A 26,897-nucleotide genomic window follows, 5' to 3' on the forward strand; every position below is an offset into this window, starting at 1 on the left:
ACTTTAATATTATGTGCCAGTATGTCAGCTAAGAGGATGAAGGGCATCAGCATTGCCAGATGCTGAAATTATCTGTAATCTCATTTGTTCCTTACTCATATGGGTAAGTCAATAAACTTATGTTGAAAAAAAAGTGTTCCAACTAGCCAGTAATCATTTATGTAAATAATATTCAGTTCACAAATCTACTGAAAAATACATATAATATATGAAGGATGCAAAGAGAAATTTAAAGATAAAGTGAATGTATAATGCAAATGACTTTTAGTATGAAGGTAAATATGAATACAACTATCACATATATATAAACATTTCATTTACTAACTAAGTTATAAGCTTTAGTATTTGTTCTGATACAACTATTTTAATGACACCATTGGGCTGGAGCAATAGCACAGCGCGTAGGGCATTTACCTTGCACATGGCCTATCTAGGTTCGATTTCTTGGCCTCTCTTGGAAAGCCCGGCAAGCTACCAAGTGTATCTTGCCCCGCACAGCAGAGCCTGACAAGCTACCCATGGCGTATTGGATAGGCAAAAAACAGTAACAATAAGTCTCACAATGGAGACGTTACTGGTGCCCACTCGAGCAAATCAATGAGCAATGGGATGACAGTGATACAGTGAATGTCACCATTATAAAATGTTTTAGAGCATTTATATTAATTAATGCAAATAAAGTACTCCTATTAATAATTCTCAATTAACCATTATGCCATTGTAGTGTCTTCATATATAATTATGCTAAAGAAAGAACATTGAGAATTGGGAGATATTATAGTTGTCATGCTAATCCAGTTCAATCCTTGATACCACATGGTTCCAATAGCACTGCATGACCACCTGGTCTATAGCACAAGCAGACACGGTGCTTGCATTGCACAAGGCAGACCTGAGTTCCATCCCTGGCACTATATTTTAGCAGTGATCACTGAGTAGAGAGCTAGGAGTTAGAAAGGAAGAGAGGGAGGAGGGGAAGAAGGAGGGAAGGAGTTAGATGGAAGGAAGGGAGGGAAATAAAGAAAAAAGAGAGAAAGAAGGAGAGAAAGTGTGAAAAAGAAAAAGAAAGAAAGAAAGGAGAGAAAGAATGAAAGAAAGAAAAGAACTAAGTCATGTAGTCCCGGAGACCCTCACCTTTTCCCAGCATTTTTGGCAATGGCCCGGGAGAATTTTGGACAACCCTGGGATGGCCCTGTCAATTTGTGGTACTACAAACGTATGTCCTTGCATTGAACCACTGGTTTGGCTGGTTGAGTAGTGGTTTCTTCACCCACTCAGCATCAGTTTGGAGCCCTTTCTTTTTTCTTTTTTTATTTTTGCTTTTGAGGTCACATCCGGCGATGCTCAGGGGTTACTCCTGGCTCTGCACTCAGGAATTACTCCTGGCGCTTGTCAGGGAACCATATGGGATGCTGGGAATTGAACTCGGGTCAAACCGCATGCAAGGCAAATGCCCTACCCGCTGTGCTATCACTCCAGCCCCTGGAGCCCCTTCTTAAATAAGAGTTTTATGTATAAATTGATTCTTCATGGACATAGGAACAGGACAAAACTTTTTCCTAATATTAAATGCATGAGATTCTATTGTTTCATTTCTTATTATTTGATGAACAAAAAAATTATATTGGTATTCAGGGAGGATGTGTTTGTTTGAGGCAGTTTCCAAAGTTTATAAAAATATAAATCAATATGAGAAGCATGTTTTTCCATGTTGTGCTCGCCATTCATTTCTAGAATTCCCAATTCATCATATAATAAGTACTGTAATATTCATCATTATAGATGCATAAACTGCTGGCCTTCAGATTTTCAGCTTTACAAAAATGAATGAATACATTTGTCTTCATTAGTTGAACATAATGCACAAAAATTGATGCAAATTATTCATCTTTCTACAGGTCAAACCTTCCATTAAAATGCATTCTATTTTCTCATTGCACAAGCAGCATAATTTTAGTGTTATTCAAGTGATTTTGCTAGGCTAAATCAAGATCTAATAATTTTCAGAGACCTGAATTAAACAAACAAAAACCCTCAAATTACACCTGCAGAAGCTGTACATTTCTGACATATTTGTTAAGTCATTAACGTCTAGATTTCATGCCACTGAAAATAGAGGAGAGTTTCAGTAATCTATGCCTGCTTCATAAGATGTGATCTACACATTCTGAAGTTTAGAATTCAGAAAGACTGTAAAGAAAATTTGATGAATAGTGATCATTAACATTAGCAGCCTTCATTAATATTATAAATGCTGACTGCTGACCATATGGTTTAAACAATGCATAGATGGATTTTTTTTCTGATGAAAGCAGAGTTAGTTCTGGTAGACTTTATATGCAAACACTGACTCTCTTAGTTCATTTAGTGAGTATATGTTGATTAGTCCAAAGCCTTGAGTTCACATTTGATTAGTTAGTCAGATTGACTATGCTAGACTGTCAATAGTTGCCTAGAGAATTAAATAAGATTAGTGACAGAATCATATTACTAGGAAAAAAGTCAAGGAAAAGAGGTAAGAGGTATAAGTGCCAGGTTTTATAGTGTGGCTTTGTGATCAGATGAGTTCTCTGTAAATCTTAATTCTCCATGACTGTTCTGAATGTATGTGGTAGTTGAAGTGACTGAATTTCCTTCTGACTGTGTGTCCTTATTTGTAAATGGCTGAAATCATTTACAAAATGAAATTATGATAAATGTTAAAATATCTGGATCGGAATATATGCACCTTAAAACAATTCACTAGGTTTTATATCTGTTAACCAAAATATGGTAAGTAAGCAACCATCATTTGAGGGAGAAAGTGCTATCTGTTTTACAAAGATCTGACAATTCTTGTTATAGGGGATTCATTATTACTATGTATGATCTAATTATAAAATGTGAAATTGTTTGCTTCCACAAATACTTAAATATTTAGTAAATAGAGTCCGAGATTTATTTAGAAATGATGCATCTCCTAAACACTTATACTTCCTTTTTATTTCATCAGAGAACTTCTATTTATCTACTTGCTTAAATAATAGAAATAATTTAGTTATGCATCCCCTTTCTTAAGAACACAGACATTAGAAGCAAAATTTTTTTAGAGGAATTCCCAAGCAGTGCTCTGGGAACTTGGGAGTCACTATGGTGAAATCTGGCTCATGTTCAGTGGCTCGATGGTCAGTGCTCAGAGCCAGAGTGGAATACTGCAGAACTCCAGAGTGGAGTTCAGTGCTCTGGGACTCCAGAGTGGAGTTCAGTGCTCACACCCAGAGTAGAGGTCTCCAGATCTTAAGATGAAGGGAAGTGATAAGGTGCCAGGGATAAAACTCATTTTCTTGTACATGAAAGTCATGCTCCCATAACTCCTTTTTTATAAATTTTATTTTATTATATTGAATCACCGTGAAAAAAAAAAGCTTTCAGGTTTAAGTCTCAGTCATATAACAATTGAACCCCTATCCCTTCACCAATACACATGTTCCACCAACTCCCATAACTCATGAGCTATCGCGGTAAACCCTGAATTTTACATAAAATGGGAAAATAAAGCATAAAGAGATTTGTATTATAATATAGGGACCCAAAGAGGCAGAGTACATGAGGACCCAAGTGGTCAAGCAAAATTCAACATTTTACTTATTTGGACTCAAAATGTATATATCATTTTTCCTATAAAAGCTATATTCTTCCCAATTTTTGAGTAGTTGATTAAGATGATGGTTCTATTTCAAAGGGTCCAACTTTTATAATTTATTCATTAAAACCTGATATTGGATTTAGAACAAAAATGTCACAATAAGGAATTATTCCTGAAGTTTCCATTCTAACTAATATTCAAATGATTACTATGTAGATAAAAAAGTGTAAGGAAGGCAGAGTGTCAAGGATGAAACTACTTCTATTTCCATACTTAGTGTCAAAAATTCAAGAATTAATACCCAGAAAAGAAATGTGACTACAAATCTACTTCCCCAGACATATTTAACTAATATATATGAAAAATGTCAAAACCGGTAAAAATGGTTTACTTCTTCAGTATGTCCTGATAACATTTGCTCTTTTTATTCTTTTTCATATGAGTTGAAGAATACTCAAATATAAATGAAAATAAAAGTAATTAGAAATATTTGTAGATAAAGTTTGGTGGCTCATATGAGCAGCTCCCTTTTGATCCTGGATACTAGAATATTCTCCCAAGAATTCTTAAAATATTACCTAAAATTAAATTCCTTTAACTTTCCTATAGAGGACATAAATAGCTTGCATTTTTATGGACTATAATTGAGGAACTAGTACCACCTAAGACAATTATGGTTTTTTAATATAGTTACTGAACTTTAAATTTTATTTTATCCTCAATGTTCTTCGTGTTCACTTAACATCTAATCTATATCCTGCTCCCTAATTCATCTCTATTTCACTTTTTAACCTTTCTTCTCGAATGTCTACACCCACAATGACAATTATATATGACTGCACTCTTACATGAGCCATGAGCTTGATATCTTGTATCTAGCACTAACTTTTACATTTAGAAGAAATGAATAGATTTGTGATGATATCACTGTCATCTCCCTCCAAAATATGACTTTCTAAACTAGGAATACATATAGAGAAAAAAAGGAAAAGTCAGCTATGGAAGGGGACTTGCTATTGCTTATACCCTTTCTAAGTAAAGCAAATCATCTTGTGTATGGCTCCAGTAGACAAGGTCAGTTCATTTCTTATGTAGTTGTATAAATTGTGTTCTCTTTGTTTTACAAGCATAATATAGCTGTTAAACGTTACACAAGACATTTTTGCTTTTAGGGAACAAAGAGGTTACAAAGTGGTTGAGGCACTTGCTTAGCACATAGCTAAACCTGTTTCAATCAATGACATCACATCTGATCCCCTAGGCACTGCAAGGGGGTGATTACTCAGCACAGATCCAGAAGTAAGCCTTGGTAACAATCAGGTGTGGCAGACAAGACAAATCAAAATCAAACATTTGGGTTTTTTAAACAATATTTATTTATTGAGTTTATCCTAAATTTATGACATCATAAATGAGACCACTTCTTGATTAAAATTTTGCATGCTGTCAACATTTTGAAAAAAAATCTAATAATCAAATTACTAAATTGGGTATAGTAGAGATAGAACTAAGTGTGCACGGCAATGTGTTTTCAAGTTCCACAAGTAAGAAACATGATGTTAGGAAGAAAGGAACAAGGAAGAAAAAAATGGGGGAGGATAAAGAGAGCAGCAGAGGAGGAGAGTGGAAAGAAGACATGGTCAGGAGGAGAGAAAGGAGGAAAGAAAAGGAGAACAAAAATTAATATAAAATAAGGAAAGAAAGGTAAAAAAATAACAGTAACAAGAAAGATGAGGTTGTAGTCAAGAATGAAGGCAGTTAAGTCTCACAACTTCCCCCTTCTGAAAGTGTATTTTTTCAAGTAATTGCCCACCAAGCCATTTGCTCATGTCATATTTACAAGAAATTCATATTTTAATCTTAGAAACACATTGTAGCACTGTAGCACTGTTGTCCCGTTGTTCATCTATTTGCTCAGAGTAACACCTTCATTGTGAGACTTATTTGTTACTGTTTTTGGCATATCAAATACAACACGGGGAGCTTGCCAGGCTCTGCCTTATGGGCAGGATACTCTTGATAGCTTGCCAGGCTCTCTGAGAGGGACAGAGAAATCAAACCAGGGACTGGGATCGGCCAAGTGCAAGGCAAACTCCGTACCAGCTGTGCAATCGCTCCAGACCCAGGAAAGTATTACTATTCTCTTTTTTTTTTATTTTTAACATATTACTATTCTCAAAAGTACTATCTTCAAAAGATTTGTTTGGTTGCTATCTTCCTAAATGAAATATCCTACTTGAGAAATATATGTAGTTAATCGGGATTGTAAATAAAAAGTAAAGTAGTATTGAAATTTGTGCTATTTTCAGTGTGGCAAATTAATAAAACCGGGATAATAAATCAGGAAAGATTTTATTTGAGGTGCTTAAATGTATCAGAGAGAGAGAGAGAGAGAGAGAGAGAGAGAGAGAGAGAGAGAGGAGAAGAAGAAGCACAGTATATCACTTTAATGTTAGGAATGCCTTTACAATATATTATTCTCATCTTAATATATATTTATTGAGTTTCTTTTACATGAGAAATTATCCATAATTAATATAAACATGTGGTAGTAAATTAATTGGTGGACAGATGGGTAGATATATAACCTCTTTTATAAAGAGTTGATAGTCTAGTTAAAAAATAAGTCACATCTTGAAAAATACTAGGTCACCTAGACTGAATGTTTTGAAGTGATCAAAATAGTAACTCAAGTAACTCATATGGCATATGGTAATCCATTTAAATTTAAATGTGAGGGATAGATTTTAAACCTAATCATTTTTTCTAAATCTGAATTGTATTTTAAAGTGACCACATTAAGAACAAAGAACAAAAAACTAAGAAACAAAATTTTCTAGTACGCTTGAATACAACTGTATAATGAAAAATATGTTACAGTAATGGATTGTGTCTTCTTGAAAAGAATCACTATATCACTGTCATCCCATTGCTCATCAATTTGCTCAAGGGGGCACCAGTAACGTCTCCATTTTTTTTTTTTTGGACACTTGTTGTTACTGTTTTTGGCATATCGAATATGCCACGGGCAGCTTGCCAGGCTCTGCCTTGGGGGTGAAATACTCTTGGTAGCTTGTTGGGCTCTCGGAGAGGGGTGGAGGAATCGAACCCAGGTCGGCTGCATTCAAGGTGACCGCCCTACTGCTGTGCTATCGCTCGAGACCCCCACCCCCAAAAAAAGCTTGAAAAGAAAATTGTAAAAATTATTGCAAAAAAGCCACATATTTCTACTTTTCTTCTGAGAGTAATAAGGATTATGTTAAAGAAACAGTCCTCCAGCTGTCTCAATTAAGGAATTTGCATTGTATTGTCTCTTTGTATTTCTACTTTTAGCTTGTCTACTTCTACTACACATTACTCAATTAGTCCTATTATATTAATTTTTAAAAAGTGAATGATGGATTCCATCTTGAGGCAAAACAATTTTTGACCAGAATTTTAATTATTTTAGGTAAATTTTAGGTAAAAATTATTGGCAAATTACAATAACAATGAAATGAAAGGTTACTTTGAATACAAGTTATAATGCTTAGTATTTTTCTATAAGTAGAAAAACACTAATAATTCTTTTCAAAAAATCTTAAAACTCTTCAGAAAATCTGCCTTTACATAGCTTTAAACAGGTTGTTTCTCCTATTTTTCTAGGATAAAACAATAAGAGTAATCCTTTAGGACAGATTTTTAAAAGATACATGTACTTCACTATTGTTCTATAGGACAGGGCAATAAATTAGCAAAGCACTATGTATAATATCTACTACAAATTAGTGTCTATTACCATAGTACTACTTTTTATGTATATCACTGCCAACAGTGAAAGGAACATTTTTCTCCCAGGCACAAAATGATAAACAGAATGCATCTTATGTATCATTGAAATTTATATCATTCAAAAATCTGATGGTAAGTTGTCATAATGATCTCTGAATGATACAGATTTGCACAAATATGTTATTTCTGTTACTCAGATCAAATTGCAAATATGAATTATTACCTATTATTTGAATGATTGGCTGTGAATCATGAGTGCCTTAAGTTACTACACTTAATCCCACAACACCAATTTTCTATAACTTTAATAAACAGAAGTTACTGTTTATCAATGCTTTTTCCAGCGCAGAATGATCCCCATACTTTTACTAGAAATACAAGTCTATTTCTATTTGTAGGCTTCTGCTTTATTGTTACATGGATTTTCTAATGTTCTAAATTGAGTCTCACTCAGTATTAAGAGGAGAAATTTTCCTCCTTTAAAATGATTTTTTTTTAACTTTTCAAAATCTAGAAACATGACCCACTTGATTAATCTCCTTAAACTTCTATTCTCTGCCTTGTTCCTGTTGCCTTATCTACTTAAATAATGATTGGCATATTTTAGAAAAATGTGGAAAAATTCAGTGCTCCTCTCATCATGTTGACCTTCAATTATGAAACTTTGGGTTCTTTGAAAGAGTTAAAATACCCACCCCACTCCCTTTCTTTTTAGGTTCTCCGTATAGAGACAAAATAACCATAGCAATTCTTCAGCTGCAAGAAGAAGGCAAGCTGCACATGATGAAGGAAAAGTGGTGGAGGGGCAATGGTTGCCCGGAGGAGGAGAGCAAAGAGGCCAGTGCCCTGGGGGTTCAGAATATTGGTGGCATCTTCATTGTTCTGGCAGCCGGCTTGGTGCTTTCAGTTTTTGTGGCAGTGGGAGAGTTTTTATACAAATCCAAAAAAAACGCTCAATTGGAAAAGGTAAATGTCACTTTTTTGCCATTTAAATCAATAGTTGTCATAGTAAAACAAGTTATTTTTCATCTCTCCAACCAAGGGTAATTCTGTAGAACTGTGACTACTAATTGTCTTATGTCATTTGTTATATAACAGAATCACAAAAAGACCTTATGATGACCTTTGTGATTTTTTAAATTTCATCACAGTATGTCTAATTGTAGTTCAGGAAGAGTGACTGCTCGAAACTTGAAAAAAAAAAAGACACATTTACTGCTTTAAGTTCATTACAGTTTGGTAAATGAAAGAATATTGAAAAAAACAAAATTTAGGAAACATAATAATAAAAAAAGCTTCTCTGCCGACAAATCCTGTTTTATGATACAGTGTTGAATGGTTCCAAGTTAGGAGATGAATTCTGAAATTTAGTTGAATGTTCAGTTAAGAAAAATCATGGTATGATTAATTCCAATATTAACAAGATGTTACAATATTGTAAATTTTTTGACTGTTGAATGTTATTTTTAATAAATTATTTATTTCCCTGTACTAGTCTTTAGAAGACTATGTAAACCCTCAGAATATTGAGAGCATTGTACTTTTTCTCTGAGTTTTAAGTGTATTTAATTTTTTATAAATATTTTTATATCTCATTCTTACAAAGTTCATGAACTTAATTTTGATTATATATTTCTAGTCTATAATTTTCTCAGTTCTGTATATCTGAGGAAAAACTATTGAAAATTTTCAAATATACATTACTCTTTTCATATGCGAATTTATAACAACATAAAATACTTCTTAAACATTTTTACATATTCTGATACCTTTGCGTTTTGTATATAAAATTATTTTTATTTTTCTAAAATAAAATATTTCAAGACAGTCTGGGAACATAGATTACAGTGGCAAATATGAAGACCAAATAACTAAACTAAAAAAATTCATTCAGGAACAAAAGGAATATAGCCTACTAATAGTCTTTGAAGTCCTTGGAGTGTTTGGGCCTTTAAAATGATCTCAAATTATTTATAATTTTTGGAATCAAAATTTTTTATGTGACATTTGTACATAATTTGCTTGGTTATAATATCAATGTTTAGAAATAATATTCTTGTGGCTATTTCTGTAGCCCCATGCTACAGAAATAAATAAATTTCTATTTATTAATAGAAATTAATAAAATTACAAATAAAATGTTTAAGGAGTTCAATCACATGATTTATTTTTCCATATTTTACAAGATAACTATATTTGTTAACTTAGTTATATCAAACATATTTTATACTGTTTTGACTATCCATTAAGTTGAAGTACATTTTTAATGCTATGATTCTGATGTCACAATAAGTTTTGTAATCATATCCAAAGAACTAATTAATGATAAAATATTTATTCATTAATTTACATTTTTGCTATCATTTTTTAATAAATGTGATATATGGTTAGTTAATGCTCAATATGAAGTTAATGCTCAATAGAAGAAATTTGGTTTTTCTAGCTGGAACCTCAAATAATTTATATGTAATGATTTTCTTTCAGTTATAGGTCAGTATTAAAATAAAATAGACGAATTAATCTCTTGACAATATGTGGTATTCTATTGTCCTTGTCTCTCTGTGTCTTTTTCTTAAAAATTACCTGGACTATGTCTCTATGCATAAAGCTTTGCAAGTATTCTGCTTAAAAGAAAAACAAAAGACAAAGAAATTTAACTCTTAAAGATTATTTTTATGATCTTATTATAAACAAGTAGTTATTATAATATATATTAATCTGAATGTTATGTAGTTTAAATAGGGGATGAATTTCCTTTCCCTAAACTTTTATACAATATTTTATAAATTAAATGTGAAATATCACCTTGAAAAGAAACAACTGTGTATATTACATAAGTTATTACTTTTCCAGATCTTTCAGACTAGAAGAGTAAAGATTTTCTTAGTTTTCAGAATAAAATAAAAATTTCCAGTTTAGCATATATGGCACTTCAAGATGTTTTATCTATACCTTGTGATATGATGTCCACACCTGCAGTTTTATCTTTTAATTCTCCATGACATGCACCTTTTAACTAGCTATACCAACTCATTTTTAATTTTCCAACATTTAATTTTGTTAGATCCACTTCCATTTTACTTAAGCCAATTTCTTTTTTCTGCATTTCTGCCCATTAAACTCCCACCAGTCATTTTAGATTAGTAACTCAAGTCTAAGCAGTAGCCTGTCCAGAACTCTTCCAATAATGATGTGTAATGGATTAGTTTGGGTATAGGCTATAGCTGTCTATACAAAGAAGTAGTAGGATTTCATCCCCTATTAAAATCGAAAAAAATACTAAAACAAAGATGAACTGGTATTTCAATTTTTTTCCCTCAGCTATTTCAGGTTCTATGATCATTAAAAAAACATTTTTCTTTTCCTTTGACAATGTGGGGAATTTTTTCCACTTCAAGCTTTTTCAAGTGATAAGTTTGGAAATCTTTCTCTGTGAAGTCTATGCATATCTCCATTCTCCCTTAGGCCACTATTTATTTATAATTATTTTTTCTTGGTTTATATGCCTCTTTCTTTAGTTTCTTTAGCACCATGATTCAGTAATATTGACTTGTATCTCCAAGATCTCAAACACTGACTGTCATTTGAAGATCTCCCTCCCTCCTTCCCTCCTTCCCTCCTTCCCTCCCTCCCTCCCTCCCTCCCTCCCTCCCTCCCTCCCTCCCTTCCTTCCTTCCTTCCTTCCTTCCTTCCTTCCTTCCTTCCTTCCTTCCTTCCTTCCTTCCTTCCTTCCTTTTTTCTCTTTTTGTTCTTGCTTTCTTTCATCTACTTAAATTAGTAAAACATATTTTCTGTTGGACTAGATCTTGACTTCTTAAACTGTGTGTTGATACCCCATGTAGGGTGTCATAGAACATAGAGGTTACATAAGATTGGAAATAGTACATGTTTCTGAATTTACAGTGACAAAAAATTACTTCAACATCAAGTATATGATGAATCTAAGATATTTTGATTAGTGCTGATCTGAGTCATCTTTCTCAGGCAAACAGTGCAAGTGAAAAAAAAATTAGTAAACCCCAGTAACTTTAATACCTACTTTAATTTATTAAAATTTCACATACTATTCCTAGATTTTATCATAATATGTTTTTAACCTAAATTTTTGAAATATAAAATATAGGAAAACATGAAATTACTCATTTATGCTATAATCTTTTATTGAGATTCAAGCATGAAATGAATTATTTTGCACATTGAAGATGATCAATTATGTATGTACATATGTACATCTGTATATACATATATATGTGTGTGTGTGTATATATATATATATATGATATTTGTGAGCGATTTGGGCCATGCCAGCCATGCTTAAGCACTACTGCTGACTGCACTCAGGGATCACTCCTCGATGTGTTCAGGAGAGCATATTTGGTGCCAGAAATGATACCAGGGTTGGCCATAGGTGTGCAAGCATTGTATCCACTAAATTATCTCTCTAGTCCCGAAAGAGGAACTTTATGTAGTTCTGGCCCCAAAGTAATTTGGTGTCTCTTCTCCACTTCTTTTGCTCTATATGCTCATAAATAATTCTAATATTTTTAAAGAGAGGACATGAAATAATCTATCTTTATATAACTAGACTTACAGACATATACATATTCAACATTACCTAGTTGAATATGAAATTTACAAAAATATGAATAATTATTACATTTCCACATTCTCTTATTCATAATTATGGTAATAAAAACTTGACAATATCTATTACCACTTAAGGTGAAAATAAAACCATTTTCACTCTGGGTTTGGGTCTTACCCTGTGTTTCTTAGAGGCCTGAATCTGTGCTTGAAGTGCTCAGGAGACGAGTGCTCAGGAGAAGTGCTCAGGAGACTATGTGATGCTGGGGATTTTACATGACCTCAGGCATGCACAGAATATACTCAAACTGTTGAGCAGTCTCTTGACTGCTAAAATATATTATATAGCACGAATTTTGTTAAATATTAACACAAATAAATTTTGACAGAAAGTTTGTTTTTCATTTCAAGTTTTTTTGATGAGTAGGATAAGAATATATTATTTTTAAATGAAAGTGAATTAATATAGAAAATAGCAAAGTTGAAATGTGTAGTCCCTAAGGAATTTTAAGATTATAAATTGCATTCCTTTCAGATAACCACAAGATGGTGCATTTCAGTTTTAATAATACTTATGTGTTTTAATTTTGGTACAAATACTAATGCAACAAAGATATATTTAAAAGTTAATGTATTAAAACATACATTTTCTTTATTATTTTTCCAAAGTATAAAAGAATTTTGGAAAGATATCAACAAAATAGACTAATATGAGCAGAAATATATATTTCCTTTTCTGACTGAAAAAATTATGGATAACTATGTATATTTTTTTCTTATATATTTCCTGACTTTAAAAAATTATCTAAGTTTCATTAAGTAAGAAATCTATGAAACTAGTGTATATCTGAAACATATTCTAGTGCATTTGAGCTTTATAAACTTGTTTGAAGGGTTCTGTTCCTGATTCTTATAACTAAAATAGTTGTTTGATATACAGATATGATCTACCTAGTTATATATACCTGGTTATATATATGTATATATAATATTACATTGATTTGGTACAGATAAATTACATGATAAATTACATGATTCTTATAAAGTATTTTATGATAATTTGAATAAATATTTGAATATATCGATTCAAAAGATATTCATATTCCTGTATTATTCTAATTTTCAGCAAAAATAATATGTGACACATGTTTCTATCTTTTGTTTTGTATAATTTACATATGGAAATGCTTTCCTTTTCATGAACTAGAAATGAATATGTTTGGACAAACTGTTTTTATTGAGAAGCTTGAAAAGGTCTTTGGGTAAAATTAAAAACTTAATGCAACAGTATTCCTTTATTATTATTTAAATAAACGAGGCATAAAAATACATTGAGGATATAAACATGTGTATATGAACTACTGGCAGATATTGAAATTTTTAAGCTATTTTTCTGTCTGACAAATATTTGTATTATAAATTTTATCTAATGGGACCAAGGGACATTTTAAGAACTGGATAGGACATTTCAGTTGTTTCGTTTGTTTGTTTTTTAGGCCATACTGAGCTGTGCTCAAGGTTTACTCCTGTCTCTACCCTCTGGGATCAATTGGTGGATTGGTGGGGTGGGGGGGCTAGGTAATACTTTTTCTTTAGAATGCATTTACTCAGTGAATTTATCAGTAATTTAAAACACCAGTAAATTAAACATAAAATAATCTCTCTGTAGCACTGTAGCACTGTCGTCCTGTTGTTCATGGATTTGCTCGAGCAGGCACCAGTAATGTCTCCATTGTTCGACTTGTTACTGTTTTTGGCATATTGAATACGCCATGGGTAGCTTGCCAGACTCTGCCATGTAGGCAGGATACTCTCGGTGGCTTGCCGGGCTCTCTGAGAGGGGCGGAGGAATCAAATCCAGGTTGGCCGTGTGTGAAGCAAATGCCCTACCCGCTGTTTTAGCTACCGAATCTCTCTATAAAAAATATTTTCTAATTATTGAAAATTAAATTTTTAATAGTATATAAGTGTATCAGCCTGTATTTGAATGACAAATGGAAAAAATATATATAATTCATAATATAAGGACAGAGAAATGACACAATGCTAGTGGGAATGATGAGGACAAAAAAAATTCACTTTAACACAATATTATTCATAAAATCTCTTTCAATGTTGGTTGTGTTTATATTGCTGGAATCAGATTAATGGAAATATGGTTCTTTTATATGTATTTACAAGTTACTTCAAGAATGTTGAAGCATTAGACCAAAAAAGAGAAATGACCTATAAAATGATGTTATATTTGCTAAAATATGCTAATATGAACAGAAATACCAGTAAAGTACACAGGTGAATACACACCTGTGAAAAGCTATGTGTTTTATTAACTGAATCTAGTATAATTTTAATTGCATTTGCAGTTAAGAAGTTAATAGTTTGAAATTTTTTAATGTAAGAAAAATTTAGCTGTAAAATGTTACATTAATATAGTAAAAAATAAACTTTCTACAAGTATCCCATTTCTCATTGTTTTTATGTTATTGCCATTCTCTGATAATATAGTACCATTTAAATTTCACTATGATATGCATAAGGACAATCATACTTTTAAAGGAGATGTTAATATTAATTTCATTTACTAATATATTTTCTATGGATTATAAGGCATTTGTTTATGATAACTCATACTCTTTTTATTCTTTTAACTATTGTTAAATTAAGACAATATATAGACAATAATTTTGGTATCTAATTTTTAATGACTCCAAAGATTTTAAAATATATTCCTCATTTTAGTTGAACACTAAATTACCTTGATATCTATACAATTACAGTTATTCATATTGTATCGGGAAGGACAATGAGTTCTCCAAGGTTCAAGCATCTTTCCAAAGGTCAAAAATGCCTGGTTAAACACTGTTTATAAATTATCATAATGTAAAAAATTTAGAATAGAAAATCTAACTCTTCTGTTGATAGTTTTTTCACTGAATTTTTAGTGATAAAACCTGTAGGACTTTGAATTATTTACGTTGAATATGGATTTTGATCATAACACTATTCATTTCACTTTTCTGGACATTGAGTATGAGTTTTAAAATTAAAATATGAAATTATCAACTTTATTTATCTATGATAAAATCAACTAACCTTTTCACACATCTTTTAAAATAGTCATGATGTATGAATAAAATGTTTTTTAGATAAAGATAGTTAATACATGATAGCTATCTTTGCATGTGTCTAGCATATGTGACTATTGCTATAATATCATTTTTATCATTATTAAAGTCGATACACTTTAACTGCTGAACCTTAAGAAAAGAGACATGAAATAAAATACTGGATATTTTAATATCTTTTGTAGAAAAAGTACACAGTTTTGAATAATTTCAATAATGTGATGATTAATATGCTTTTTATTATAATGGACATCACAGTTGTCTTGACTAAAGTGATGTTGAAACCTGTCTGAACTTCTTGATTGTTTTTTCAGCTTAAGTTGAGGAGTGTCAAATGATACCTCCATTTATTTCTGTCTTGTTATATTTGGAAAACGCAATATAAAGATGCTGGGTAACTTTATGTAATGTTCACTATTTATTAGAATATTAAAATATTGTTATGTTTATCATTGTAAAATAAGCTGTGTTAAAGCATAGGATGCTTTATTATTTACCCAGTTAGATGTGTTTTCCATAAAATTTCTGTTTTGCAATTACTTTATTACTTACATATCCTTTGTTAAAGTAGGGTTCAGGTAAAAGGCTCATTTGAAATTTTTATCATCGTTATTCTGAGTAAATGATGTAATAGAAATTGTTTAGAATGGAAGTGTAGAAAACAGCATTCTTTTTTTTAAATCTCTGATAGATATAAGTTGTGCATAATGTTAGAAGGACATTTTGACTTGTGTTTCAGTATTTCTGGAAATAACATAATAGTTATTCTGCACCTATGTGTAAAATTCCATCTGCTACAGTAATAATTTTTCACAGAGAAGGTTTCTCTAAAACTGAATGTCAAGATCACAATTCCTACATATATTCTAGGAATGACTACTAACTAATCATTTTCATCATTCATTGCTTCACTGTTATATTAACATAGCCATAGGTAAATTTATGCTTTGGATGCACAGCATTGTCGTTGTTCTAATTTTAAAAGAATGCCAATTAAAAAGCGTATGAGTTAGGAGGCGGGGATAGAGAGACAGTACAGTGGGCATGACACTTGCCTGCCAGAGCAATATATCTCTGAGCATAAAGCCAGAGCCAGGAATAAGCCCTGAGCACAGCAAACACAGCAAGAGTACCCCTAAAACAACCCCTGCTCCCCCAAAGGAAAATTTCAGAAGGAATGTCACATGAAATGACATTTGCTCATGTTATATGTAGATGCTTATTAAAATGATTCATATTTCATATCTATATATTATATTCCATTACAGTTATGATTTGGCTCGTTGAAATAGCACTGCACTGTAGCACTGTAGTCCTGTTGTTCATCAGTTTGCTAGAGCGGGCACCAGTAATGTCTCCACTGTGAGAATTGTTATTGTTTTGGGCATATCAAATATGCCACGGGTAGCTTGCCAGGTTTTGCCGCGCAGGCGTGATACTCTCAGTAGCTTGCTGGGCTCTCCGAGAGCGAAAGAGAAATCGAACTCAGGCTGGCCGCATGCAAGGCAAACACCCTACCCACTGTGCTATTGCTGTAGTCCGGCTAGTTGAAATACCACACAATATGGGTTAGTGACATGCACGGCCCCAAATGACTATTTGAAATTGAGTCTACTACATATAATTCAGAATGCTTGTCAAATGGATTATAATATCAGAAATTGCTGGAAAAAAGTGTCTGAGAGTAGTGTAGGTACTCACAAATCAGGAAACAAACGTTAAGCATTAATTATATGTTGCTCTATATGAAAATATGGATCAAAAATCTAATAGAAACAACTTGAAAAAGTTTTGGTAGTACTTAACAAAAATGCTTGAAAATTATTCTGAATAACCTTATATCATTCAGTTAATTCTATAGAATCAAACAATAGGATTGCAAGACATTTAGTTTCCTTCTTAAAAGCAAATGATATAGGATTGTTGATAATAATTTATATTATTTCTCCTATGGTGATAAGCAAATATATACATTCATTATGAAGCGATGAGCTATTAAGTTCAAAAATTCAAACTGGTTAATTCTTTTAATCAGTTGCTAATCTTTAAAAAGCTTTTCTGAACATAAAGGTTTTAATATAAAATAACATTTAAATATGTCTATGTTCAATATGGAGCACTGGATTTTTAATATTTTTAAAAAATATTATGCTTCTCCGAGTGCTGATAGTGATTTTTTGAGAGCATTTATATGTGAACATATTATATGCTGTATTACACTAGAGATAAAACATAATGGCAAAAAATTCTATGTAAATAAAGCCAAATTTATTCTTAAAGTTTTCCAGACATTCATTGTTTCTGGAGTTAGATATGTGTAAATACAGGTTGCCTCATTACATATAGTGAAGTTTATGATGAGTTTTACTATTTTAAATGCAATTATACTTGCTAACAGCTCAAAGATTTAAATTTTCATTTTCAGGAATCTTCTATTTGGTTAGTGCCACCATACCATCCAGACACTGTTTAGTAAACTTTTGAAACTTACTAAAAGAGGTTTTTAATAATGGTTAGTATCTTTGTGCATTTCTTTTTTCTTTTTGTAGTCTGTTATATTAATGTGGAGAAACATTTTTGTTGTTGTTTCGCCTTGGAAACTTGAAACTTTCTATATTTAAAGACATAATTCCTGGATTTTTGTCCCTAAAAAGTGACTTGAAAAGCAGATAGATTGCCCTATTTTTTCTGCTTCACTCTTCTTGTCCCCTTCCCTTTCTATCCCTCCCCTCTCTCCTAATCCCCTTTCTTTTCCCCGCCCCCCTCCAATCTTCTATCCTTCCTTCCTTCCTTCCTTCCTTCCTTCCTTCCTTCCTTCCTTCCTTCCTTCCTTCCTTCCTTCCTTCCTTCCTTCCTTCCTTCCTTCCTTCCTTCCTTCCTTCCATCTTCATCAATGTCTTCCTTATTTCCTCCTCCTCTTCCTCCTCCTTTTCTTCCTACATCTTTATTCTAGTTCAGGAAGTTCCCATCGTTTAATCTAGGGGTTTTCAACGAAGCCTTATTTCAGAGTTACATAAAAAGACATTTAAAAAGTTTCAATCATTTTATGAAACAGGAAAAATAATTAGATTCCATCAAATGATAGCATGTTAATCCTTTACTTAAAACCGGATGGAAATTTTTATTCACAAGCATCACAGGAAAACAAATGTACGTTTCAATTTTTATATTTACATATAGATAAAGTTATGGAATATATTCTAGATATTTAAAAATGTTTTTGCCCTATATAAATGAACAGTAACTGCTAATACTATTGAATTAAAAAATCATGTCTATTACAAACTCTTACTAAACTATAAGGGTTATTAAAGCTTTATGATGAATGAGAAATAGTCTGTGAGAAAATAACCTATTGTCCGACAGTAACTTCATTAGTAACAAGATAAAACTTTCTCTCAGAGAAAAATATTGATCAAAAAATAACTTTTGATTATTCAAAATTTAGCTTTTTAAAGGAAAAATTAATAAAAAGAGTCATTTGATATCATAAAAACAGAATGCTGGTTAGTTAATAGTTGTCTGATTAAAGTTTTCTTTTGTCAAGATCTGTATAAAATTCATAAAGCCTTGACATTTTATTAGTCTATAAGATCATAATTGGCAATTCCTAAATTTGTAAATATAATTTTCTCAAAATTATTTTAGGTTATAAAATATCAAAATACTCAGGACCTTGAGATAGATAATATTTACCTACCTTACATTTTGTGGCATTTTAAGCTTAATAAGATACAAATAAAGGTTTTATATGTTTTATAGTTTGAAATTAACTATCAAATTACTGAATAGTTCATTCTAGCTTATTAGAAAGAAGTATTATAATGGAATAGATATATACATTTAAGTTTTTTACACAAGAAAATCAGTTACTTAGATCATTTTAGAATAGACAACAATTATTTTACATTATTATTTTTTAAACTAACAAAATGTCTAAAGATCAAGTTTACAAAGATGTTGGTATTATAAATTATTTAACATTTGGAAAACATTTTCAATAAACCATTTCAAGCAATTCAACGTTATTCACATCTTATAACTATTTGAAGTGTCAGTGGCATCAAGTTTGACTTTGTTATTTTATCTAATCATTTCTTCTGTTAAATGTTTCAACAGAGAGTCAAGACTAAGTTACCTCAAGACTATGTAATCCTCCCCCTTTTGGAGTCAGATTTTTCCATTTCTACAGTGTTGTCATCATCATCATCATCTTCATCATCATTATCATCATGTTCTTAATAAGTCCATCTAATAGTAGGTATAAAGCAATAAAGAACACTGTCTCCATATACTGGCTATCAGGTGTCAGATAAATTCTTCAGTAGAACTACTGTTCATGAATTTAAGGCCTGTATAATTTAATACATAATATAAAATGCATAGCAGTAACTGAGGTTATTGGAGATACAACGTACAGCATTTAATCATCACAGCATCTAATAATCATTTTATTAGTATATTATAGATACTAATATACTAATTTATTTGCAAACTAATATTATTAAACCAATACCAAAGCTTTACTAGTTAGCTGGATTACATATACAGTGCATTTTCCTAAGAATCTGAGACAACTTGTTTGACCAATTGAAAATGAGAAATGTTAAAATGAGTCTTAAAAGTATGAGTCATGTATAGCTCTTGTTAATTCAGTCACCATTTAAACAATTCATATATAATCAGTAACATGAGAACTTGATCTATTTTTTACAGTTCAGTGAAAGAGATAAATAGGTCTATAGGTTAGATAGAAAACCATGTTAATGAGAGCAAAATACTAAAGGGTAAAATTAAGTCGAGTAAAAATAATGAGCCTGGTCAGTCAGAAGGAGCTTCTTGATTAAATTACAGTTGAGTCACATCCTAAGGTAAGGGTTATAATTGGATTGATTTGACATATAAATACATTCATCAGAATACAAGAAAAAGGAGAAGCAAGGAGAAATACTTTTGAGGTCCTAACAGAGAAAGGTGTGTGTAAAAAACAAAGAATTGGGATGAAGACTGGGAAAGAAAGGAATATATTTGATTAAAAGATACCATGATGAGGTAATACAGGAAATTTAGAGTTCAATTCTTTTTAAGAGAAAATTATATTAAAATAATTTTCCCATAAAGTATATTACCTTGGTAGTTTTGAACCTTTTTGCAAAAAATAGTTTAGACATAGACTTCATTCTGCTTAAGATTTCCGTAACAAGAAATTGAGGATGTAACCCCCAAAACTCAAGATACAACCAGAGTAGGAATGATAGGGCCAAAGATTACAAAACTGAATCTAATGATATCTACTGAATGTTTAGATGCAAGCCACAGAAAGTTAATTATCTTCTTTCTCCATCATGTAGATGTCTGTGTCATATATCCATAGATGCCACCTTAATTATATTGTTTGAGTATCCAAAAGATTATACATCAAAATGTTTCAATAAATCATATATAAAGCATAACATTTATCCTATATTAGTTTTGAATTAGTCTTAGTTGATAAACAAAGCAGCAACACTTGAAACTAAAATGCTTTCATATTAGTAGTTGATGTTTTTCCATTTTTGTTCACATGTCATTCTTAGAAATTTTGTAAATTATTTTGTACTTGTTAATGTTTTTGCTTGTTTTCTACATTTTGGTTCTTGCACAGAAAGAGCCTAAATCACAGTCCATCAAAATTGCAGCTAAAGATAGTAACTTGTTAATAATCTAAGTTATATTTTACCAGCACTCACATATCTCAATATTATTTCACAGAGTCTGTAATATGAATTTTTAGGAGTACTAATGAGTTCCAATAAACAACATTTATAGAAAATATATTGAAACTTAATGTAAATTTGGAAAAAGTGATTCCATAGGTTATTTTACTTTTATATGGGATAAATAATTATCAGATCTGTTATCAAACATGATGAAAAATTGATATTTGTTTATGGAATTTTATGTATACAATTTGTTTTTCATAAATCATACTTATTTGTGATCATGCTTGTTAGTTCTGTAAGATAAATTAAATATACAATAAATATAGAATTTATTTTCATATTTTTATGTCTATGTTAGTGCTATTTTGTTTTGTTTTGATATGCACAATTAATAATTTATGTTTAAAGAAAATTTTGACGTGCTACTTGGAAATCAGTATAATTCTGTTTGATTTTATTTTAAGAATAGATTTCTACTTGTAGATTTGTATATGTGTTTGTCTGTAAATTTTAAAGTAGATTTTTATCTTATATCCATTTTACTCATTCAGTTGTATTTGATCTACATGTAATACATGCATTATTATTTAACAGTTCATTTTAATATTGTGTGTAGATTTTCTTTAAACTAACCCACTTAAATAAAAATTTTAATTATGTATTACAAGTGCAACATATTTTTATGACCTTCATAATGAAATATTCTAATAGTCAAGACTGCTATGTTGGAAGAGCTGTTGAACACGGTTCTATTATTGTTTCTAGATTGTTGCAGTGACCTTGTTTGTAATATTTTCATTTTTTTTTTCCTCTATAGAGGTCCTTCTGTAGTGCCATGGTAGAAGAACTGAGGATGTCCCTAAAGTGCCAGCGTCGGTTAAAACACAAGCCACAGGCACCAGTTATTGTGAAGACAGAAGAAGTTATCAACATGCACACATTTAACGACAGAAGGTTGCCAGGTAAAGAAACCATGGCATAAAGCTGGGAGGCCAAATACCCAAGCACAAACTGTCGTCTTTTTTCCAAACAATTTAGCGAGAATGTTTCCTGTGGAAATATGCAACCTGTGCAAAATAAAATGAGTTACCTCATGCCGCTGTGTCTATGAACTAGAGACTCTGTGATCTAAGCAATTGCAATGATCAGACTTGATTTACAAGCATCATGGATCAACCAAGTTACACGGGGTTACACTGTTTATCATGGGTTCCTCCCTTCTGAGTGAATGTTACATACGCATTTTGTGGCTGGTTTCAAATGCAGTCCAATCAGAAATTACAGGTTCCTCTAGAAGTCCAACTGTTGCCAAGAGATGGAATATCAATGCCCTAAGGGTAACCAATACAAAAAATTATTATGAATAAAAATACTTGGAATCAGCAAAAACTGTTGTGTTACAAGAAACAGTACAGTCTTCTGAACACCCAGAATATAGAGGTGGTTGTGTGAGAAGCCCCCAGCTACTCAGTATAATGATTATCTGAATAGATGGTGTGTTGTAGGATATGAAAAGAATGTATTGAAAAAACAAATCTGAATTTCATGGCTAGTGGAATGCAAAACAGATCTTCATCAGCGTTTTTCTTTCTTTTTTGACAGTTGGTGTCACTGATTGAGATATAAATGTCAATTTTCCAAGGCAATAAAGTTTTTTCTTAAATTCATCTAGGCAGGATATTTAACATGCAACTCTATCATTCTCTCCCTAGCCCCCACCCTAGCAACCTTCCTCAAACCCACACCAAGAGTACAAAAGCAGCAGTTGTTTCAGAATCTGAATTCAGAAGGATGATGTTTTGCAATCTTTGTCTCAAATTGTAAAAGAGAGCTGAGTATTGATGGCTGTGTGGAAGACTAAAGCTTTCATTTTAATATTCAGTTATGTTAATCTAAACCCTGGTCCTGCTGTAAATGAACTTGATGGAGCCTAGGCAAATGTCGGTGAAAGGAGAAAGGGGACTGGTCATTCATAGAAAGCTCTGTGCAGAGAACTTTGAAGTGGACTGCATTTATTGATAGTCACAATGTTAAATGAACAAAATTCTTGAGCAGTTTTTTTTTTCCAAAAAAAATGTTCAGGTTTATTTGTGGAAATGCAAGATTTCTATGAAAATAGTTTTTGTATGGAATTTTTGTAATACTTTTTATCAACAAAATAAGAACATGTGTTCCGGTCAGGGGTGTGATGTCAAGCATGAATGGTAGTGCGTGTGCACCACCAACGTTTGGTGAAAACTATTTTTATCAAGAAAAAAGGAGTCATAGAAGAGAAATATTTTCAAGTTAGATAATATAAAAGCTAGGTGCACTACCACCACTGCTTACCATGCCACACCCCTGATTTCCACAAGGCTGATAACATACTGTAATGAACAATTGTGTGTAAAATAGTAAAAGACGCAGACCTCTTGACAACATTGTGATAACAGTTGAGTGCACACAGTTTGCTGTTTGAATCCAATGCACAAAAGTTATTAAAAAACATTAAAATTATGTCCATTTTACTTTCAGCTTTGACTTTCATTTTTCTTTTGTGTGTATAAATAAATGCACAATATTCATTAAGGGACGTTCACTTTATTAGTCCTTCTAAAATATCAAAAATGTCCACTGCCTACCACTTGGAGTAAAGGAGAAAAATGCTCACAAAAAATAACACTTGGATGTACAAAAAACTGGCATATATAATGTAATTTCAACGTTTAGGGTAGTTTAAATGAGCAATCTAGGATTTCCAAGAGTAGCAATTATAATCTTTACCACTTCAATGAATGGATATCAATGTTTTCACAGGGTTGTATGTGACTGTATAGTAATTTTTGTAGATGTAGATATATTTTGTACATCTCTGTATAATTCAACTCATATTCAACTTAAGAATTCTTTCTATGTATTTTAAATTTGTTCAAAAGAAGAACACCATAACTAATTGTTCAATATTAATAAGTAGTTACGGTGTGGTTTTCCTGTTAGTATTATAACGTACTTTTTAAAATCACAAGTTATAACATATTTTCTAAGTAAAAATGCTTTTTAATTAGAAATTATGACCAAAAACTAAAATGAAAAATTCTAAGGAATGTTTCAAATGCAGAAGAGCTACAAAATTAAATTACTGCTAGCTAAATTAAAAAATAAAGTCAGGGCTGGAAAACGCTGCTGACTGAGTTTGACCCCTGGCACATCACGTGGTCCTCAGAGCTTTCCAGGAATGATACCTGTGCATAGAATCAGGAATAAGTACTATGCACCACTTGGTCCCAAAACTTAATTAATTAACTGAGAAAAGTAAAGGCCCAGGTGCCTTCATATATTTTTCAAGGCAATTTTAAATTAAAATTCATTTTCAAATAATAACTTTGTCCCCAAATTTAATTTTAGAGTGATTTTAAATAGCACTAACCGATGCATAAGATCTCAGTATTTTGTTCAGTACTAAATACTCTAAAATAACATCTTTTAAAACATTTACATTTTGACCAGCATTCATATTGAATAGATTCTGACCAGATTTTAAAGGTCTTTTAAAAATTCACTTCTCAATTAATTTAAAACTTGAATAATAGAAAAAAACTACTTAATTTTTCAATTCGTCAGAAAATAATTATTTTGAGTAAAATTTGGCTATAATTTTACTCAGGTTTTAAGTTAAATTTGAAAAGTTAAATATTTATTCTTTTGACTTTAGAATATATAAGATATATTTTTAAAACTCATTTCTTAAAAGGTTTCTACAGTATTTAAAAAGTAGATTTTTTTCTGTGCTCATGAGATATTTAAAGTATTTATAATATGCAATTCACAATTCTAACAAAATTTTTGACTACTGAAAATTAATTTCAAACAATTGGAGAGTCACTCATTGGGAAGACAATATGCTGAGATAAACTTAGTTTAAATGGGGAGAAGACAAGAAGAACTCTTCTAGTCAGCAATGCCATCTGATGAAGACACATATGCCTCAAATAAATTGTTCTAACTACTCTGGGAACACTAATTGACTGCATTCACTTATGCCATAACTCAATAATCCTTATTAGAATGAAACACCAAGGACTAATTTTTATCATAACTAAACTTAATCCACTTTGAGAATACCAAAGAGATCGTCATATATATCATAGGTAAATAATCTTAATAACTATGAGAATACCAAGACAATATTTTCATATATTTGAAGCAGTATAACCCCAACCATATATGACTAACAGAACTCGATTTCACGGATATGTAAAATGGATAATATACTCATCACATTTTAAAAATATTTGCATCTCTGTTATGTTCTTAAAAAATGTATGTTCTGTGTTATTGAATAAGTGTATACGAGAACTAATTTTTAAAAATTATTTTAGTACAAAAATTTTGAACATTTGTTTATTATAAAATACATTCTGAAAATTATACATATGCGAGGGCATCTGGCTGTTCTGTAGACCAGTAAATTTTTCTAGGGAGTATTTCACCATCTCCAATTTTAGGATAGACTTTTCATAAAGAGAACAAAATGCTCAGTTGCTAAAAGAAGTAAGTCATGAAAAGCATAAGACTTTGATTAGTGTCTGATTAGGAAAGTATGGGTAAAAATATAGGCCAGACTCCCCTGGAATTTTTTTCTCAGAGCTAAAGACGACACAATGACAGCAAGGCATTGATTGGGCCCTGATAGTGCTGCTGTATCAGTAATTCAAGTCATACTGCTCCAATGTCTTGTGTTTGCAGAACAAGTATTTCACTTTACTTTTGCTTTCTTGGCACCCTTTCCCTCCCACTGTAGTCTGTCCATATAATTGTCTGTATTGTTGAATTTCATGTTTGGTGTCTCTAACATTTCCTCTCTTTTAAAAAACATTGGGGGGTGCATAGTTAGTGGTGCAGAGGGCTTCTCACCTGATACTGTGTTCAGGGGATCATTTGCGATATTGATTGAACCAGCAACAGCTTCAAGAAAGGCAAGCATCTTACCTAGTGTCCTAGTTTTTCAGCCTCTTTTGTTTGTCTTATTTTTGTGGCTTTTAGAGAAGAGTGCACAAGACATTGATCTTTTGAGATAGTTCCTTCTTCTAGAAAACATCAGCTTCTGAGGTTGCTTTTTACATGTTTTTTAAATTTTGGGGGGCTCTTTTGGTTTGAATTAAATCTTTCATATAAGACATTATTTACAGATGTTTGCTATTAGCAACATAATTGTGCAGAAAAGAGATAAACAACTCATTTGAAAAGCTATCCTTTTATTTTTTGCTGTGTCAAAGATCAAACCCAGGGCCTCACATTTGCAAGGCAAGTGCTCTGCCACTGAGCCAATGCTCCTGGGATCTCTAGGTGTACGGCAAAATCAGGGGGAATATTACATTTATCTATATTGAGTCTAATGGTAGACTGATCAGTAAAGGTTATATTTGATGAACACTTTAAAAATGTATTTGTCTTTTAATTTTTCTTCTTGGACCTACTAGATTTTATTGAGAAGCATCTTCTAATTTTGTGCTCTGTTTTGTTTTTTGTTTTGTGTCTTTTGAGAACAATTCTCTTTCACTTTTCCGAATTTCTAGAAGACATATACTCAAGAATACAGATGATTGAAGAGAATGCAAGAATCTACTCTTTTCTATGCATTAATAAACCCCTATTTTATTCCTTCTTTTTTACTATTTATAAATGCTATAAAGCTCATTCCTTGACTTAAAGAATCATGATATAATATTGTTCTAGGTTTTTCTACATGTAGCTTTTGAAAATACTTTTAGTTGACTATAATTTTTTATAAATGTTAGTAAAAGTTTGCCTCCTGTTTTCTTTGTACTTGTACTCCTCTGCATGAAAAAATAATCTTTGCTGTAATTTTATGATTGAATGAGGAGCAAACTCAGATTCATGTATTCAATTCTTCAATCTGTCTTGAAAGAAAAAAAAAACAACTTTCCTTAAAGAATATAGGCTGTAGACAGAAATTCAGTAGAGGTAGCAAAACAAACAAGCAAGCTTAAAACCCAGAACTTCTCTGATTTAAATAAAGTGAAGACATAGCCGATTTTGCACTTATGGTTGCATAAAATACTGCCAATGTTTGCTTCTTACCAAATAAAT

General features: G+C 31.6%; 1 protein-coding gene across 1 annotated transcript in view; it reads left to right on the forward strand.

Annotated features, from left to right (window-relative positions):
- Positions 1-23,303, forward strand: part of GRIK2 (glutamate ionotropic receptor kainate type subunit 2) — a 633,736-nt gene extending 610,433 nt beyond the window's left edge. The window contains exons 16-17 of the mRNA XM_004605692.2: positions 8,112-8,362; positions 21,625-23,303. Coding sequence (XP_004605749.1) covers positions 8,112-8,362; positions 21,625-21,789 — 416 coding nt within the window. The 3' untranslated portion in view covers positions 21,790-23,303. The remainder of the gene's footprint in view (positions 1-8,111; positions 8,363-21,624) is intronic.
- Positions 23,304-26,897: the final 3,594 nt, after the last annotated feature.

This window comes from Sorex araneus, chromosome 4, assembly GCF_027595985.1.
Source record: "Sorex araneus isolate mSorAra2 chromosome 4, mSorAra2.pri, whole genome shotgun sequence".
Lineage (NCBI taxonomy): Eukaryota > Metazoa > Chordata > Mammalia > Eulipotyphla > Soricidae > Sorex > Sorex araneus.